A 21497-nucleotide genomic window follows, 5' to 3' on the forward strand; every position below is an offset into this window, starting at 1 on the left:
GACAACCCTTACGCGTGTGTAGCGATGCTTCGTCGTGACTGATCATCGACTTTTCATTCTCTCTTCGTCTCTCTTTTTCTATATCTATCTTTCTCCCTTTCTCCTTTGTTCCTCTTTCTCTCTTTCTCTCTTTCTCTCTTTCTCTCTATTTTCTCTCTCTCTTTCTCTCCCTCTCTCTCTTTATATATATATATATATACATATATATATATATATATATATATATATATGTATATATATATATCCCGTCTTTCTCCGTTTTAATCTTTTTTCGACCTTCTCCCACTTCCTACGAGCTACGTTACCTCTCAGTCTGTTTCTTCGCCGACGAGAATCGTTATTGACGAAGAGTGACGAGCGTCGTCGTTTCCCCTCGTCGTATCAGACAATATTTAAGGACGCGTACTGGACAAAAAGAAACGAAACGTTAGCTCTCCACATTCGGGAAAAGTAAGGTTCACGTGGAAAAAGAAAAATGGAGGAAATTAACGGGAGGGTAGGAAAGAAGCACGAAGAGGTGGATGCTGCAACCCTCAGCGCCGATCTCCTCAATCCTTTCGTTCATCGACTTGAACTCGACACGACCTACGATAAACTCAAGGTCAGTATTTCTCTCTCTCTCTCTCTCTCTCTCTCTCTCTTTCTATCTATCTATCTATCTATCTCTCTTTTTCTTTCGTGAGCCCTTCTACGTATACACTCCTTTCACACGCGGAAACCCTCCCTTGGGATCGATGCTCGCACGTCTGTCCGTAGTCGGGCGAGTCATGAGGGGTGAGTTTAAGAATCAGGTCTTAACCTCTCCCCTTGTAAATTATATACTGTGTATCCCTTCGTAAATAATTACCGGCAATTATTATTATATTTTTATTATAATAATTATTATATTCTTTAGGACATGGCTTTTCGTTTTTCTAGTTACTTTTTAAATTCTAGTTTGGTATATATATAGACATAGATATAGATATGTATATGATATATATATATATATATATATATATATAAACATATATATAAATATATATAGAATCACTAAATAAGATCACGTCTCGATAACAATTATAGACCCTAGTTGAATTCTATATTTTAAACAATTCTTTCGCAAGAGAACGAAATAATATTCACCTTGATAAGGACATCAACTGTTCGTTGTCGGAATGATTCATGATCGATTCTAAAACATAATTTTATATATTCAACGACGCTGTCAGTCGTCACTTTCACCTGATGCTTGTCGAACTAAGGATAGCTGAAAGATCGTCATCATGAAATCAGCCAACTTTTCTCGTTGTAATACTTTAATGCTAATATCAACATTCTTAACCGTCTGCCAGCGGCTATATAGAAAGAAGTAGAGCGCTCATGACATTCAACGATTTAATATGTAGGTTGTATGTTGAAGAAAGGAAAGAGAAAAGAAAATTATAATTTTACTGAGGAAAGAAAAAAAAGAAATAGATATCTTTTGATGTAATGACCTGATTATATTATCCGATCTAATATCGATATTCTTTTACAATTTTAATATTGACTGAAAATCAGATAAAAGAGTGACATATAGACGAATTAAATACCTCTCTTCAAATCGCTGCTTTCACTCGTACAAACGTTGCACCTTGTCGATCATAGAAAGTCTTCCAAACATTATAATTTCCGTATAATATATAGTTGCCTTTATACAGTACAAAACATATTTTGTTATAGTCATCTGCAAATACATTTTGTTTGCATTTAAAAAAACATTTTAATTTTTTCGTTCACGTATTAAAATAGGATAGTCCTTTGGAAAAAATTCCTAAATCATTTTTAACATTGTACCTTAAGATGTATTTAAATAGAACTATTCACGTCATAAGTATTGATTATTATAATAAATAATAAGATTCCTTAAAAAAATATCTTCTTTATGACGTTAATATATAATAACGACGTTTAAATTATTATTTCTGATGTTCAGAAAGTATTTTTAAAAAATACTAATGGAAAAAATATCTAACGTTTCAAAACAAAAATATTACAATGTATATAATTTTTTATTACTTATACTTATTAAAGATAATTTACGTACGCATGAAAGAGAAAAAAAGAAAAAAAATAATCTATCTGAATAATGTCTTAGTCCTTATTATATCTGCTTACTAGAACGGAAATATACCTTTTAAAAGGTCAACACAGTTGTTTGTAAGCCAATAACCAATGCGGTTTCATTATGTAACAATAAATTGTGTTTTTTTCAATAGAGAGAGGGGAGGGGGAGAGGAAATATCGATCGTTGAACTATCGATCGAGAAAAAGGAAAACAAAATGTTACAACTAATTTATATGACGAAAAAAAATAATAAAACGAAATGAATTAAAATTTGAATACTTGATGATATTGTTTTATCAATATATTATAGATCAAATCATTATAATTCATTTTTCTATAAAATTAATTTCGATTCATGACGAATTAAATACGTACACCATGCAATGTAAAGTCTTATACTATAATAACAAATTATCATTAAGAACTTCATATTTCATAGTAATTTTTTTAAGATTCGAAAAGTCGAGAGATGATTAAATCGGAAGAAGGGGGATAGCAAAGGTATCGATGAATGATATTGGTATTCGAAACCTCGGAACATCTTGGAGAAAGAAATCTCTTTAACAATTATGTGTGCGAGCGCGATGTATACTTTCATGTGTGTGCACATGAAAAAAAAGGCAAAGAGAAAGAGAGACAGACGGAGAAAGTTGTGGTACATGTCATATTGTCGTATGTAATGCGAACCTTTTCTTTACAGTTACATTCACGGATATTATTCTTTTTTCTTTATTTATTTTTCTTTTTCTTTTTTTGTTTTTACATAAAAATTAGTGCGTGACTGACTACCACGTTTGATAAGTTTAAACAAATATTGGTTATATGATTATACATTGTATTCACTATATACGTGCTTATCTGTATAACGGAATAATGAGGAAATGAACAATTTGTAAACATCTCGTTAACGATTAGTTAATTGATAATTTATAAGCTTATCATTAAATTCTTATCAATAATTTCACTTCATTTATTGAATCTGTACTAATTTAAATTAATTAAAAAAATTATTTAATTTCTTCATACATAAGACTATTATTCGGACACGTGTCTATAACTATAATACATTCATATTACTTTTAGTAGTCAGTATTACCTGATTGATTATATTAACGTAAAAGTTAAATGAAAAATATAATTGAATTCAAATAAATATTTAATATTGTTGCTATCAAATGAACATTAATATTTTCTTAAGAATTCAAATTTTTTATTCTTTTCGTATCGAAAAACTTTTCTCACGATTTTTCTCATTGACAAATATTCGAAGTACAGTATATATTTAGATCTCCATTATATTTAAATCTGCAATAGAAAGGATGGTAAGTGGAGAATAAAACGTCTTTCGTAAAACATTATTAAGCGTAATACATTTCTCAACTAGAAAATTATAATTTCAAACCGCTTCGCGCCGGATGATACTTCTCGATTCTATGTCGCTAATCAGTGAAAGCGATTTTCAATGCGAGTCTCGGATATAAAGCGAGCGAAAGTCGATCAACGGAAAATAATTATTATTCATTAAGAATCTAGGCAAATTGAGGATAAAACTATTAAATGAAATTTATAATATATTTTTGCAATACTTCAATACATGTTGCATACATATACAATCGAACAAATTAATATTATAGATATTGATATGTATTCTATCCAAAAAAATAAAAAAAAATCCACTTCATAAATCTACAAGTCATTTCATTCTTTTTATCCATCTATTCTTTTATATTAAAAAAAAAATATATATATGTATATATATTTATGCAACTAAGCATATAAAATTTATTAAAATAAATGCTAATGAGAATACACGTGTAAAATTTCATAAATGTTTCAAGTGTTTAAAAAGAGGCTCAAACATCATTAGCAAATGAAGAGAAAAAAAAAGTAGGTCATATCAAATAAGATTCGACTTAAAGAAAAATAATTTCTTTCTTTACCAAAGTCCTCCAAAACTCACATACACACGAAGACATATTTACCTACTTATATATAAATATATATGTAAATTTTGTTGTCCTATATAAAATAAATTATATTCAAACATCGACTATATTACTCGTACAGTAATCTATCCTAATGGCGATTTGAAATTTCGAAATGTTATACTCACAAAGAAAAAGCTACCATAAATGAATCGGAAAGTTAAACTCGTAAAGCAAGAAAAGCTATAAAGACGGACCGTCGACGCCTTTTATCTTTATTCTTCGACACTTCCCAGCTCTCACTGCAAATATCCCGACATGCAATATAAACCTTATGTAGCGCATGTTCTTTTTTTTCCTCTGACAACGTTTTAAAAATATGCTTTAGAATAAAGCCTTTGTCCGTTTGTAATATACGGAATATACAGACGATGATATTAAAAACAATTTAAAAATCCACGACAAATAAAACTCTACGTTCGTTTAATTATTATTTCTTAATCTTAAGATTATTTATTTCTATAAAAAAAAAGACACTTGTAATATAGTAATCAGTAGTATAAGAAGTTTAACATATATTTATAATGGAATTATATACAATACTCGTTATACAGTATTATTCTTATTTACATAAAACAAAGATGCATCTAATTAATTTAATAAGATCAAACGAGATACATTTATTGACAAGAATGAAAGATAAAATATAATGCACAAAGTAATCAAAATGAAGTTCTTTCTTTCGTTGTTCCCTAGGATAAAAGAGAGAAAAAAAAAAAAAGAAGAAGAAAAAGTTGAACGTCTCCCACTTCTTTGACTAACTTTGCCTTGCCAGATGTAGGTCACAAAATACAAGGATCTACTTCGGTGAAATGTGTTCCGTGTGAATAACAAAAAAAGAAAAAATAAAAAGAATGAATGACAGAAAGTTGACCCTTCGCCTACGTCATTCTTGCCCTTTGCTTACTTATCTTTATAAGATATTCTTATATGTCTCTTTCTCTCTCTCTCTCTCTCTCTCTCTCTCTCTCTCTCTCTCTCTCTCTCTCTCTCTCTCTCGATATAATAAATTATTAATAATGATATTGCTTTCGAAAAATTTTATAATATGAACTCCTTTTGTCAGAAATAGTCTCTTCTCATCTTTCTGGAACACCTTGACACAATTCTTGGTCATGATCACAGTACGCGTGAGGTTGATCTTAAGACTCGACATCCGAGCAAATTACGAGAAAAGTATTCCGTTAGGATTAGATAGGTTGAAACAAGAAATATAATGTTTGATGTAACATAACAATTTGTCTGTTTCTTCTTGTTGTGTCTATGTGACATAATAGGAAGGTTAACAACATACTTTATGAGTCCTTGAATAAGTAGGTAAACGACATTGTAAGGCTCATTAAAAATGTTCATCAGAAAACTCGCCTGCACCTTACTTTGAATGCTAATATTAGCAATCTCATTATCATGTAGATGATTAAAGAAATTTCGTAATATCATTGAATCATTATTTACAAATGTTTTTATATCTTTTGAACATTCGAATCCAGATCAATTTCCATTTTGTTCTTAATAGTAAATTTTATGTCAATTACGATGAACTTATTAATAGAACGATAGTTCCTCATTTCGATAAATTTAATCAAACGTAAGACATAATAGACAAATTTCATATTAAATAAAAACATAAAAGAAAAGAAAATCCATCAAACTTGTAGTTTTAATAAACTATATCTATAATATTTAATTGGTACGTGATCAAATAAAGTGATAAAATTCTTTACAATAAATTATAGCCTGCCTAGAATTCGAACGAAAGTAATTGCTATGAATGACGCGTGTTTTAGAACGAGATTATCTACTGCAGTTATATACCTACTTTCTTCGAATACTTTCAATGTTCTAATATATCTGTTAGAAGTTGAATAGAATTTAACTAATCGAAGAAATCATAATCACGATAATATGTTTTTCAAAGAAATTATCTTTAATAAAGAGATTACAATAAGAAATTATCTTTAATAAAGAGATAACAATAAGAAAGAAGATGAAAGAAGAGGAAGAAGGTATCATTAAAATTTTTAATGAGGAAAAAGTTCTAACATGAATTCTAAAGGCTTCGACACAGTTTCTTACGAACTACCGTTATATTCTTTTTTATCACGTGTATCACACATTTCGGATATCAAAATCCACATGGATCCATATAATCAAATTCGACATCTTAATTAATAATAGACTATAAATTTGAAAACTCGTTTTACAACACGGAAGTACTACTTAAAAAAATGACCTTGGTTCACATGATGATTCAGAAAAAAAAAAACCTGTACTACTTTCTTTCATATAAATTTTTCGTGACACAAAAAGATGCCGAAGAAGCGAACGAAGAATAAAGACAGTAGCGAATGCAACCTTGTACCGTTGAGTCCACGAAAGCATCCTCGGTGCATCAAAAATAATCTTTCGGCCGTAACCTCGATCTTGAAAGATCGAGTGAGAGAAATACACGTGAAACGATAACTTGCAACGCAAGCCAGGCTAACGGAACGATCAAACGGTACTCGTTCTCTCTCTTTAACTCTCTCTATCTCTTTCGCTTCGTCTTCTTCTTCTTCTTCTTCTTCTTCTTCTTCTACTGCATCCATCTTATCATTTCAACAGATGGTAAAACATTTTATCTATAAGATATAAGATCTGTTTTTTTCTCTAAAGAGAAAAAAAAATCGGTTAAATCGACAAAAAGAAAGTCCGTCGAAGACGAAGTCACAAATAATTATTTTATTTTATTTTAAATTAATGATATAATCTATATCTCAATACATAAATTCGATCTGACATGTAAACATTTCGTTTTACAGACGGCATTCTTGACGGTAGCTCTGTTACCATTAAGGCTAGCTGCGATTACTGTTTTAGTAATAATGGCCTGGCTTTTAGCTTGTTTGGGTCTCTATGGACTTTCTGAAGAAGATTTACGTCAAGCGCCTCTTAAAGGATGGAGACGGTAAGTCTTGACAAAATTAAAAAAAATGTTTATATTTTTCTCAAAATAGACTTTTCTAAATATTATTATTATGCATTTCGTTATCTTTTATTTATACATAAAAGACGAATAGAATTCTCATAGAATTCTCATAGAATTCTCATAGATAGAAACATTGATAACTTTAAACTCTCAAGATAAATATTATTGAAATTATATTTAAATAATTCAGCTTGTTTGTACAGCTTGAGAGAGTTCTTTATTGTTGACACAAAGAAAAATTATTTTTATTAAAAAAGATTATTATATTCTCGAAGATTCCACGAATAAAAATCTATTTGTGGCCATGTTCCGTGTCCGAAATGATGACGCCATTGTTTCGTGTCCGAAACATTGTCCGAACATTCATGCATTCATATATAATCGTGTCATGATCATTCCGAATATTTATATACGATTGACGAAGACCGTCCGTGAATGTCTCCGATTTAAAGTCATAGACTAATAAAATACTTTTAAACACGTTTACACAATTATCTCAGTGTTGTAACCGTATCTCTCCATGGTGAAACTAGGAAATAAGAGAAATATTGGAGGCTATCAAATGTAACCGGAGATTATCAGGGCCACGGATGACGATGGATATGACATGAATGATATATAAACTATTATATACAAAACTATAGTAACCAATTCGAGTCCAATGCATAACCGGGATACGGTATGACCACGGCACGATTCTATATAAATGAACCTTTATACCTTCCCTCTTGGCTGATCCTGCATGGCATATCACCACTTGCTTCTTCCATGTTAACTCTTTCGTTATCAATGATGACTGTAGTCGCTCATCATCGCACAGTCGCTATATCCAATCTATGCCTTTCACATACATTTATAGCTTTAGCTATATTTTAGTTCCATGAAATTTGAATGTTGAAACAAATTATTTATATAACGTGACAAAGTATCAAATGCCATACTCTATCAACGATAAAGTATACGTTTGGTTCGCGGTAAAGTGCATACGTGTTTTTTGATTACTCGTATAGCGGCAACGTATTTATTCGATGATGATGATGCTATAGTGAAAGCGCTAACATGACAGTAGTCGATAATAAAGAACAAATTAGTTGGATTAAATTTCCTAACGCAATAATTTTGTAATTCTATTCGCTTTACATTGTAATTAATCTGTATCCTGCAAAATTCACAGCATTAGTAACACAATCAATGTTTTGATGCATTCAACTATGTATTTAGTCACATCTACATTAATATAAAGTAATAACTGAGTAAATTATATTTTTATAAAATGTCACTTCGTCCTGAAAGATTACCTATTGAGAAACCATTATAGTGATAATAACATTAGTTTAGTAGGTAGGTAAATAAAATAATATAGTGATAAATAGTATGCTAATTAAATTAAGTTCTAAATTTATTAATGATATTGTTACTATGATCAAAGAAATTATCAGAATTAATTAAGTTATTTATAAATATTGATAGTACAATATTTAAAATTGTTTCAAGATGTATTAGGTGAAATTTGAAAAAAATTAAACAACTAATACGAAAGTTAGAAAATGATTATAACTAAGCGTATATTTAAGATTAAGATATATAATTGACTTTTATTATATTCATTTAATAGAAGTATTATTTCAATATGTTTAATATTCTAAATAGATCGTTGATGCATCAACAAAACATTTGCGAGACTAGAAATTTCTGCTATGTTATATATCATCCGGCTCGCTTTTACATGAATTTTTCATTATATCTCACAAATCGTTAACCATTTAAGACGCCAATTGGGATCACACACTCAATTTAACACATTTATTATGTGTTAAATTTCAGATACTAATAAATTACATTTTACATTTAATCGCTTTTAAATGATTACTAAATCTATAAAATTAATGTAAAATTTAAAAAAGCTTGCATGAAATCAAATCGGATATTGCACAATAATATGTAAATAACAATTCGAAATACAGATTTTCTATCTCATATCGAACAGCTTTCACCTTCGTACACCTGTTATGACTCCACGTTCTATAAATGACATCCAAAGTACACGCTTGAGACATCTGTTAAATTTTCAATGCGAACTATTATATTGAAATGCGAAAAGAAGGACGGTCTTTCCTGTGAAAAGTCAATTGTTTTAATTAGAAAAAAAAAATCTTCAGTTGAAATGCTAATAATACCGATATTCATTCATTTAAATTGATTTCCCTTGATTTCAATTTAATTTGTTTTCAAAAGAAAGAAAAAAGAACAAATGAATTATTAGTACGTTTGGTTTGTATTATAAATATCCTTGACCTTCTTATCGTTCGCACTCGCTATATAAATTTTCTATTAGAGTATATATTACCGATGGTAATGAATTTCCGACTTGGAACACCTTCTGAAATAATAAAAATATCTATACCTAGTCTAGAGGCTTCGATGGGAATGCGTAAGTTCAAGTTCAAGATAATTCCGAAGCGATAAATACTAGTAATAATTTTAATAATTGTCTTTGTTCGTTGTAGATATAGAAAAATAATAATTAATAAATATTAGATCGTTAAATCCAAATGTGTCATGTAATTCTTATTATCGAATTTCTTAGCGATACATGTTACTTGACATGATGGAAGTCAAAGATTTTGGAAAAATCGGTTCAATTAAATTTAATTAAAACAATATTTATTAATGCAACGAAATAGAAAACGCTTAGCTCAAAGGAGTAATGTTCGCATGTGAATTTACCAATATTACATAGAAACGAAAGTAGGTACTTAGTTGCATTCTGTTTGCCTCCCTTTCTCTTTCATCGAAAGCCGTTAAAAAGACTCGAGTATGCTTTTCTAACATCGAATAAAATTATCATCACATATATGAAACGTGTGACGAAACAGAGACATGCGCATCGTGATCTGCTGGATGATGCGAGCATTATTCGTCTGTGGCGGATTTCATCAGCTGAAGGTGAAAGGTCAAAAAGCGGAAACAAAGGATGCTCCAGTGCTAGCCCTTGCACCACACTCGAGCTTCTTCGATGCACTTCCGGTCGTTTACCTTGGTGGACCGAGCATAGTCGCCAAAGGAGAGACGGGCCGCATTCCATTCTTCGGAAGTAGGTCACAATTCTCATAATCTCATCGTTTTTTTTTTCCTTTTTATTCACCAATGGTGAAAACGTACAATGGTTGAACATCTGTTCGAACCATTTTTTGCAACACACGAAAAAATTATCCAAAAATTATTTCCCATTAATAAATGAATAAATAAAGGAAATAAATCATTGTTCTGTGTGAACAATTTTTCCAGCTTTTTAATTTTTATTTTAAATTACAAATAAATAAATATTGAAATCGGTTCGTTCATAAAATATAAAGAAAAGTTAATGAATCTATTTAAATTCATTCTAAAAAAAAAAAATATGCGATCTTTGGATAAGTATAAATGTAATGTTAAATAATTAAATATTTGTCTATCTTTTATATATAAATATATGCACGCATGTATATACATATGGTGGATGGGATTATATATCTGGGAACATATATTTTAACTAACAATACAATTAATATAATTATTAACAATTTCAATGGATTGCGCCATAGGTGTAAAATAAATATTTTAAAATTAGATAACATTAAGTAATTACACACATCAGCTTATGAACTGACAAAATTTATATCTTAAATTTATATTAGCCAGAGGGATTATTCTATTCGGCTATATCTATTCATTATAGACTACTGGCTTTATCTTTCCTCTTACTTTCCTGTTTCATGTTGCCACATTGAAAGAAAAAGAAGAAGATCATAACGTCATTAAGATCTTCCTGTCTAGGAAGATCACTGAACTCTACAAATTACTTCGTCGACTTTTTCTACATACAAAACTTGCGATGGATATTTCTTTCTTTTTTCTTATCTTATTTTTATAATGCATATTAATTTTCTAAAAATGATCGAGAAAGAGACACGAATTTAACTTTAATGACGAGAAAGTGCAATTCGATTGTTGATAAAAAAAAAAAAAAAATAAAAAATAAAAAAGAAGTAAAATTTTGTTTGAAGCAATTAAATTGATTAAATTCGAATCGAGTCCTCGTCGAATGAAATTTAAATAAGTATAGCATTGTGTGGATTACAACCTGCAGCAAAATAGTTCCCTGGTTGTGCTTTCTGGGACGACTGACATACCAGGCAGGAGGAATGAGAATCATCGTACGCGGCAAACAAGCTTCAAGAGCAGAGGCACCGATTCTGGTGGTCGCACCGCATTCAACGTTCATCGACGGTGGTATCGTCTACGTAACTGGATTTCCTTCAATCATCGTAAGACGAGAGTCAGGATTGAATCCGTTTACCGGAAGTATGTGAATGCTGAATATATTTCACAATTCTCCAAAAACAACAAATATAAGAAAACAAGTGATTGATGAAAAACAAGTTTTTCTAATTATAACAAAAAAAAAAAAAAAGAAAAAAAAGAAAAGAATAATCTAATATACAATTTAATAATTATACTTTTTATTTTCAAACTTTTACTAAGATTGCGATCCAAAAATGTTCGTCGATATGTATCCCATTCGCCATATAAAAGAAAAAGTTACGATTTCTAATGTACCTTTTTTTTTTTAATAATAATTTATATTACATTCATGTTAATTATGTATTTAAGTACATGCACATGTAAACTCATGCATCTTCGTTTAACTGTCTGAAAATAATTGCGTTCGAATAAAAATTCATTTATTAATCGAACGAAGCTTGGATGATACATGATTATAATTTCTCGCAATCATAAGAAATCTGTTTCATTCGAGCTCTTCGATTTAACATATTCTTCCTTCGGGTTCAGAGCTCATCAATTACACGCAACCGGTCTATGTATGGAGAGAAGATCCTAATTCACGACAGAAGACGATAAAGGAAATAATCGAACGTGCTACTTCGAAAGAAGATTGGCCACAGGTAATTTGTATTTATTATAGATAAGTTATTAAATGTAGATTTAAATGACTACATAAAGAAAACATTAATTTTGTTGTCAGGTAATGATTTTCCCAGAGGGTACCTGCACAAATCGTTCGTGTCTGATAACTTTTAAGTCAGGTGCTTTTTACCCAGGCGTACCTGTACAACCAGTGTGTATAAGGTATCCTAATAAATTAGATACAGTTACATGGACATGGGAAGGTCCTGGAGCGTAAGTAGAATATTAACAAATTTACGATGAAAAATATTCAATATTGGTATAAATATTTTTTATCGTTGAAAAATAAAAATTTGGGTACTATTAAAAACTAACAACTTAATTCGATTCGAATCATGATTTTAATCAATTGATTACAGTTTAAAATTATTATGGCTCACGTTAACCCAGCTGAATAGTAGTTGCGAAATTGAATTCCTTCCTGTCTATAAGCCAAGCGAAGCAGAGAAAACAGATCCCAAACTTTATGCGAATAACGTCCGCCGTGTTATGGCAGAGTAAGTAATACTTATACTATTAAATCCTAATTAATAAATCAATATTCATATGTAAAAGACTTGCTCTCTTGCGATATTATTTTGATTAGCAATTTTTCCTTGGTTTTTAGAGCATTAAAAATCCCTGTATCAGATTATACTTATGATGATTGTCGAATTATCAGCAAGGCTCATCAGTTACATATACCTCATGCATCCACCATAATAGAAGCTCACAAACTTCGAAATAAACTTGGGTTAGTCTTTCAATATTAATCGTAATATTACACTATATTTATATCTCTAATTGGCAAACACTTCTACAAATTAAGCGTCGCTTGTTAATAGTTTGGCAGCATCGAAAACCGAAGAAGAGCTTCTAGGGAAAAAAGCAGAAAAATTCGGCGAGGAAGTAAATTTGCAAGAATTCGCACGGATTCTTAGACTCGATGAAAAAGAACCGACTACTCAGCAACTCTTTCGAATTCACGATCGAGTATGTTTATTATAAAAAAAGCTGATCCTATTGTTTCAATTTTATTTTCTTCCCAATGATATATATTCGCTACGTATATTTTCATTTTTAGAATGGCAAGGGCACGATAGATCTTGAAGAATATATATTCACGATACTGGCAACGACAAATGCTAATTGTGAATTGGATATGGTTGAAATCGCGTTAGATGTAAGTATATATTGAATACATGCATATACATATTTTGATGTTTTTCATTAATCTATAAATAGTAGAAGTAAAAAAAAAAAATAACGAAATACTTCTTTCTAAATATATAAATATTCTTAATTATATTTTCATTTAGGTTTGCGGTTCTAAAACATTGGAGTGTGTTAATCTAGCAGAACTTAGAAAAGCTTTGAGGTTGTCATTGCACTTACAATCGGAGGATGTTGATAAAATTTTCCAACAAGCTTGCAATAAACCTGGTGACAACGTAGTAACTTACGGTAAATTACAATGATTTATATAAATTTGCAACAGTTGGTACAAATTCTCGTCAATTTTGTCACAAATATTTCATTATATTCATAACAGTTAAATTGTAATTATATGTAATTGTCATAATAATTTTTTACAGAGGCCGCGCTTGGTGTATTAGCTACACGAGCAGAATTTTCGCATCTATTCACTGGGAATTCTGAGACAAGGAAAAAGAAGACCATTTGAGAGTGTGTCTTGGCCGCGTCTCGTATTCCTCGAAGAATTAGGGAGCAACGTGACTCCAATAGGCCACTTCTCAGCCAAATTTGTTCTAGCCCTGTATAACTAGGTAATTTCTTATGCGGTCGTTGAGACTATTTCCTCTCTAAATATATGCTTAGCAGATTTTTTAAATAACATCTATATCTTCAATGAAATAATAACGTCTTCAAAAAATTCTATGGTGATTGATAAATTGAGCTTGGATAATAAGCATACTACTGATCTAATCGGATTATGAATTGTTATTAAAAAAATGGGCGGAAATCTTTTTCTAAGCCGTATGAAAATAAAATACAGATATATATATATATATATATATATATATATATATATATATATATATATATATAAATTAATTCGAATAAAATATTCGAATTTGAAAAACATTAAAGCAGTTCAATATTTGTTATGTTTATTAACAATTTGAATAATCATTTTTTTTTTTTATTTAAATTCCGTTATAATGACGCTATGAAATAAAATATATCAAATCGAATAGATTTTACTTATAAAAAAAATGACACAATTTAACAATATAATTTAATAATTATTGTCTTTGTATTGTCTTAAAGTATTTTTTTGTTCGATCGACAATTCATTTCAACAATTAAAAGTAGAAATCATTTAGAATAGGCCTTATTGTATTAGTTAAATAGGTATTACAATGAATTTTTCACCTTTATGAGGTTTCACACTCGGAAACAAAATTAAGTATGCAATACATGTTAAAACTTTTGTTATATAAAGGCATGCAGAATCCTTGCTGTGAGACTGGAAGATAAGTCGGACGTATCGTCCATAGGAAACATTATTTAGTCCTATAATCGCTTTAGATTGCTCAGGGTTTGTAAAATGCGAAAATTATTGAATGAGTGCTCAATTATTTTATGTTTGTGGAAATTAATCACAAAGATCTGCTCGGTCACTTGATCGAGTTTCTAGTAAATTAAAGTATACTAATTATGAGTACCTAGAAGTTGAACATGCATTTAGAATAAATATGTTATAAAATTTATTCTTTGCTCGATAACAATACATACTACAGTATTTAATATTTAATATACACACATATATAATATAATGATACATTGGTCGTGAAATACAATAAAATGTTACTTATTGTATATTGTATATACGCATATATGTGAATATATATATATGCGGTGACGTGTGTGTGTGTGTCACGTACGCGATGCGTGTAATGTATATACACAAAATATATACTTGTACATATAGATACAATAAAATATTCTTACAAGGTATGAATTATCTTGATAAGTAGTCTAGATATATTTTGTCTTCGCCTATAAATTGGCAAAAATTATTTATTTACATTATGAATTTATTTTAAGTACGAAACAAGACTGAAAAAATATATATATATATAAAGAATATAGATCTCTAAACTATCACATAAAATTCTAGATATCATAGAGTTCCAATTGTTAAGAAAATAATGAAATGTATATATATATATATATATATATATATATATATATATACACTCTCAGAGATTCTGAAAGAGTTATTGATAGAACCTGATTATCACAACTAATTTTTTAGATCACCGATGTAATTCGGTAAAGTATTACTATATTATAACTTTAAATATTATTTTAAATAAATATTAACTATAATAACATTTACAACTCAATTCTGAGATTACATATTTTCATGTATTGAAAACAATATTAATGATAAATCTTAATTATTGACTTTTTGAGCAAATGCATTATACATAATGATAATCACGATTGTGTTATGCAATGGATATAGTGTATTAATACTGTTGCCTCATATTTAATATATACAGGCTCAAAATGATATTATTCTCAACAAATATAGAAAAAAAGATGTAAAAATTATACGCAAGCATAAAAAGTATATATTGAAAAAAGTTCTATAGTGAAAAAAGAAACGAATTTTTAGGTATTTCTAATCAGCATTTATATAAAAAAAAACATATCTGAATTCGTCATAAATATATAAAAAAAAAATGAAAGAACAGAAAACAAATGAAAACTGAATCACTTACGTATTGTTTACGAACTCGCAATACGAAAATCTATTCTCGCACGTACATTATTATCTATTTGTTCTCATGCATTACAATTACATTTTAAAAGGCACACCACAATTTCAATAATATTTATGAGAAAATCACAGTAAACATAATCTCTTATTAAAAATAATATTCTACTTTATAATTTCTTTAAATATTAAATTTTATCAATTTGTGCGAGCATAAAATTATGCATGTATTTATACGTAATATTTATTCTATACGATTGACTGAAAAAAAAAAGAGAAAATCTGGATAAAGTTAAAAAAAATCAAATAATGAGATTCATATATATATATATAAAAAAAAAATTAAAAAAAACGAAATTATATACATTGCGCGAAGAATAGAAAAATATTATAAACGATATAACTATTTTTTCTTGAAAATACTCGTCACTGTCGAGGAACCAGGTCTTTGTTGAAATATCTTGCTCATTCTTTGTCGCATATCCTCTACGCCCTGTCCTACATTTACTGTCGCCATTGATAAGGAAAGTCCAGAACTCATTGAGCTTGATCTAAAATCATAGAAAAGCCACATAAATATTTCTACTAATATACAGAAATACATTATTAAAAATTCATTACCTTTCGATTGGCTTAACAATATCCTGATGAGATTCCGCTTCTCGTAATAAAGATTTTACAGTTTCCCTTTGTTGCGGCAAATTTTGATTAATCAAAGTTTCCAAATGCCTTAAGCCAGGTAATATAATTCCAGAGATACATTGATTGCTTAGCGGACAATAAACTAGAACTGAGTAAGCTTCAACCAAAGCATTGCAAAGATCTACTTTACGATTCTGTTGCATCGCTGTTGCAGTTATTCCAGTCAATTGTGTGGCAATCACTGTAAATTTAAATAAAAATTAACTGTTATAATCAGTTGCAAGTTTTTGCAATATAATTAAATTAACATAAAATTTTGTTGTTACAAATAGAATTATAAAAAAAAGTTGCACGAAGAGCACAAACGAAGAGTATAACATTAAAAATCTTACCATCCTCTATATAACTTTGAGGACAACTTGGAGCGATATAAGCTAAAGTTGAAACAAGAGGTGTAGCTAATACAGACAAAATATTTTGCGATTCTCTAGCAATAGTTTCTAAAGTTAACCGTGCTTTATCACGTGCTTCTCTAACTTTACATTCGGTGATAAGACGACCTAAAGGAGGTATGACTGCTGCTTTCACAGTTCTAAAAATAAAAATATTACTTAAATTTTTTTTTTTTTTTTTTTTTAAGTAAAGATATTGCTTACATATCTGGATCGCTGGCTAATGTTACAATAGCTGGAACTATTCTTCCACTTATCAGTCGATCTGAAGTGTGAGCTATGATAGAACCAAATAATGTTGCAACTGCACATCTTACACTAGATCTTTGATGCACCACACCTGCAATATATATAGCCATAATAAATAGTTAAAAAAAAATAACATTACAGTAATAAGTTAATAAGAATTATATAAATTACCATCCCATAAGCCTGTTAGTACATGCTCTTGCATTTCTTCTTTAGCACATAATTTTATAATCGCAATCTGAAGACTTGTAATATTGATACCGCTCATAGACAGAACAACTAAAAATTGTTTTATAGATTTTGAGACTTCAACGCCATTTAAGGTGCTTAGCATAATTAAATAAGCTGGAATCAATGTCAAACTGAGATTTTTATTATCCATTGATAATGTTGACAATTGTTTTTCTAATTCCGTTATTTCTGGCAGGAATATTGGTTGAATCTGCAGTACAAAAAAAAATTCTATAAATAAAATTTACGATACTACCGTATTCAAGTACTATTATATAGTACTATAAACTTTAGGAATTACCCTTGTCTGAGTAATATATCTTCCAAAACCATTGCACAACGATTGTATATACGTGAGCAATGAATTTAAAACACTCTCTTGTATTATTTCTGTAGATTTTACTATTTCAAGAATATCTATAATTCTGAAAGTAAGCATTATAATTTTGTATAAAAAGTAAGTTAGTACAAAAATATAAATTTTATAATACTTACAATTTATTAGTGAACCATTCTAATTCTGGCCATAAATCATTCTCCCAGGTATTTGAAAAAAATGTATTTAAAAGTGCACCTACGTCTGTGTCGCCGTCATAAAATACTTTTGGATTGATTATATCACAATGACATATGCTCAAAAACTCTGCAGCTAAAATGAAAAATTAGTTTTTGTTAATATAAAAAGATCTATTATAATGTTTACATTTGTATTTTTTATAATTTACTTACGTAATTCTTGAGAAATTGAAGGTTCTACAGAAGTTCTAACAGTATCAGTATCAGCAACACATACAATAGTATGAGGAAGTAAATATTGTAAAACGCCAATTAATGATTCTATTCTCTCTTCGTCGATATTTTCTTTAACAGGTGAATTTTGAGGATTCGCTGGTTTTATATGATTTTTTACTTTAGAAATTAAACGTGGCAAAAGATGTGATCTTAATCTTTTTAAAGATAATGCCCATTGTGCTAAGATCGGTAAAAATATAGAAGATGCTGTATTTACTACTATAGAAGAAGAATCATTCAAGGCTGTTAGGGCAAGTTCTTCACACTACAAATACACAAAAGAATATTAATAGATATACATATATATAGCATCTAGAAATGATATAGAATACTACCTGAAAATATTTATCTGGATCATCCATTAATGCTACAAGTAGAGCCAAACTTCTGACCACACTAGCTCTGACTGAAGGATCTTTATCTTCTAAAAGCATTTGTTGTAACATAGACAGCATCAAGGAATTTCTAATAGAAACTGACGTGTATGGAGCCAATGCAGAACAACATTCAACAGCTAATAATCTTCTTTCTGGATACTTATGTTGACTTTGTTCCCAACAAAGAGTTAAAATTTCTTCTCCTCCAATAGATTCATCTTCAAGTTTTGCCATTGCCACCAAACCTAATGAATGAAATAAATATATATGTATAAATATTCCCTTGTTCTAATTAAATAATTACATTTTTAAGAATAAATACTAACCAGCTAATATCATTTGTCGTTCTTCTTCTTGTGGTCTTTTTTTTAAATTAAAAAGAAGTTGTAGTAATTTTTCTCTCTCTCCAGAATCGGAATGTAAACGAACTGTGCTTAATATTAAAGGTATAACTTCTTCTCGTTTGTTCAATATAATATTAGGTACTATTCGAGGTAATGTTTGTGCCAAAATTTTAACAAGTGTATCGCGAGAAACTCCATATTTAAATGGTTCTTCTGCTACTGATATTATGGAACTTGAAATATTCACCAAACAAAGACCAATAACTTCTAATTTAAATTTTATTGGTAAAAGTCTGAAACATATATATATATATATATATATATATATATATATATATATATATATACATATATATATATATTTTTATATATATATACATGCAAATATTATTTTTTATATATCTTTTATTTAATTATGCATTAATTTATATATCTGTATACCTGGATGGTGCATTTGATAAAATAGTTGAACCTTCTGTAACATCAGTCCTTGGTAACTGTATTCTTGTCCATTCTTTATCTCCTGGATCAGTTTCACCTAAGCTCACTACTACAGAAACACTATCATCTTCTTCTGGATCTTGAGTTGCGTTTGAAGCATCGCGTGGAGGAGACTCAAGAATTTCGAATTTATCTGGTGTTGTAGAATTCGAATTTATAGATTGGTTGGTACCATTACTACGTTGCTAAATTGAACATACATATAGATTTATAAAAATTAAGTTTTTAAAAAGCAACACTAACAGATAATAACATTTCGTTTTACCTTATTATCTTGTACCAAATTTTCATTGGTAGTATCAATATAATGCTGGAGATCCATTTTTTCTTTTTCTAATAATGCAGTTTGCTGTTTTAATTGTTCTATTTGCTCTATCTATAATAAAAAAAATAATTTAAAAATTGAAAAATTATAAGTTGCACATACAAAATACAAACCATTTCTTTCAACTCATTCTCCTTTCTTTCTACTTCAGTATTTCCAAATTCAGTTTGAACAGAAATATTTACAGAAGGTGGTTTGTCATGACCATTAGCTCTCATGTATTCTCTATAAATCTGTAATAATCCAGAAGGTTTTGGAATGTTCAAGCCAACATCCTGCCAATCTTCAAGTTCTTGATTTTCATTTTCATCACTAAATGTTATTGATGTTAATTTATAAGAATGTGTAAGCAAATATTCATGAACTAAAAAATTTAAAGCTCTTTGTTCGTGAGGTTTTATAGGATTATCATTAATAACTTGCTTATCCGAACGTTTATCAGGTGTTGCACTATCAAATTCTGAAATATTAAAATAAAGAAATTTTATTATATTATAAAAATGCAAAGAAACGTTTGAAAAAGAAAAACAAACCTGTTACAACAGTAAGATTTGCACGTAGAGCAGAAATACTTTCTCTTGCATTTCTAAGTTCAAATTCCAAAATTGCAACTCTTTCATCAATTCCAGTACCATCTTCTGAGTACCTTGTCATATCAAGCGAATCCAAAGTAGCTTGACTAGAAGACCTAGCTAGTATTTTGTTTCAAATATATACATATATATATATAAAATGATAATTTTCAAATTTCTTCTATTCATATTATTTACATATATATTATTTTAAATATTATTAAAAAATATATTTAATACTTTAATTTATTCAAAAAAAATAGGTAATAAATAGACATAAATATAAAGAAATCACATTATAATACCTGAAAAATATACTTACGCATAGGTGTATATGGTTCTGGTTTGATATTTTGATTTTCGAAATTACATGGATTAGAAAAGTATTCTTTGAGAATTGACAATTCTCTTCCTGCTTCGCATAATTCTGCATGTAATTCCAAAGCTGTTAATAAAAATTTTTCGTTTAAAAGTTTCGTAGCAATTTCTTCGTAAGATACTGTCGTCCGTATGGCGGGAAATCCTAATAAATGATTTTATACATAAAATTGTTCATGATATTAAAAAATAATAAATTATAAAAAAACGACGAAAAAAATCTTCAATATACATATAGATGACGTATACAAATGTAAAGTTTCACGTATATACAGACATACACAAACTTATTAAGTAAAGGAACTTATCATAAATTAATTCATAAATTAGTATATGAAATAAAACAATTTAAATCCGTTGTGAAAAGATCACATTAAAATCGCTAGAAAGAAATCTAAGAAAAAAAAGAAAAACATTAAAGTTACCTTTGTTTGTAGACAAGGAATTTCTAACCTCTTCTATAGAACCAGCCATCGTTTTAATATTTATTTATATCTTAAGGCAAAGTGACATGTTTTGTATTACTTATCAATGGCATCAGTATACCATACTATGTCCTTATTAATATTAGGCCGAATAATTAAAATTATCTTATTCGTAATACACAAAGTTACTTCACATCTGTGACGATCAAGGTAACATCACACGTACATATTATAGTCTGATGCAACTGTTGATATATAGGTATGTACAAATGTCATCACATACGTAGATGCATATATACAAATGTTTTTACAATTCAATATGTTTTTCAGTATAATAGAGTTAATTTATGATAGAAGATATGTTTTTAAATAAATAGATAAATTATATCTCTATAATAGTGTAAAATACAAAATAATAAACAAAAAAATATATATGTATATATATATATATATATAAGAAAAGATAATG

General features: G+C 28.9%; 2 protein-coding genes across 7 annotated transcripts; one reads left to right on the forward strand and one right to left on the reverse strand.

The window, feature by feature from the left end:
* The first annotated feature begins 110 nt into the window (after positions 1-110).
* Positions 111-14588, forward strand: LPCAT (lysophosphatidylcholine acyltransferase). Of its 4 annotated transcripts, XR_014981891.1 has the most exons (12): positions 111-601; positions 6876-7021; positions 9919-10136; positions 11876-11988; positions 12069-12223; positions 12370-12507; positions 12618-12743; positions 12835-12982; positions 13074-13172; positions 13309-13453; positions 13585-13776; positions 14457-14588. XR_014981891.1 is itself a non-coding variant. In XM_035874446.2 (11 exons), the coding sequence occupies exons 1-11, from the start codon at positions 476-478 to the stop codon at positions 13671-13673; spliced, it is 1500 nt and encodes a 499-aa protein (XP_035730339.1). In that variant the 5' UTR covers positions 111-475; the 3' UTR covers positions 13674-14024. The 4 variants fall into 4 exon arrangements, 3 of the variants coding, with proteins under 3 accessions (XP_035730339.1, XP_035730330.1, XP_085511607.1); XM_035874446.2 differs by lacking the exons at positions 9919-10136; positions 14457-14588 and adding an exon at positions 11172-11386 and having other exon boundaries at positions 13585-14024; XM_035874437.2 differs by lacking the exon at positions 14457-14588 and having other exon boundaries at positions 13585-14023.
* On the reverse strand, positions 14396-21279 carry LOC118445242 (RAB11-binding protein RELCH homolog). Of its 3 annotated transcripts, none has more exons than XM_085655480.1 (16): positions 21029-21279; positions 20548-20670; positions 20187-20345; positions 19767-20113; positions 19594-19704; positions 19269-19513; positions 18810-19120; positions 18442-18728; positions 18044-18371; positions 17810-17963; positions 17616-17739; positions 17255-17525; positions 17039-17174; positions 16775-16974; positions 16362-16623; positions 14396-16291 (listed from the first exon to the last, which is right to left on the reverse strand). In XM_085655480.1, exons 1-16 carry the CDS (start codon positions 21075-21077, stop codon positions 16144-16146), a joined length of 3255 nt encoding a protein of 1084 aa, XP_085511606.1. In that variant the 5' UTR covers positions 21078-21279; the 3' UTR covers positions 14396-16143. The 3 variants fall into 3 exon arrangements, with proteins under 3 accessions (XP_085511606.1, XP_035730293.1, XP_035730302.1); XM_035874400.2 differs by having other exon boundaries at positions 20548-20748; XM_035874409.2 differs by lacking the exon at positions 21029-21279 and having other exon boundaries at positions 20187-20341; positions 20548-20675.
* Positions 21280-21497: the final 218 nt, after the last annotated feature.

Source organism: Vespa mandarinia, chromosome 2 (assembly GCF_050613455.1).
Source record: "Vespa mandarinia isolate Hongniang chromosome 2, ASM5061345v1, whole genome shotgun sequence".
NCBI classification, from domain to species: Eukaryota; Metazoa; Arthropoda; class Insecta; order Hymenoptera; family Vespidae; genus Vespa; species Vespa mandarinia.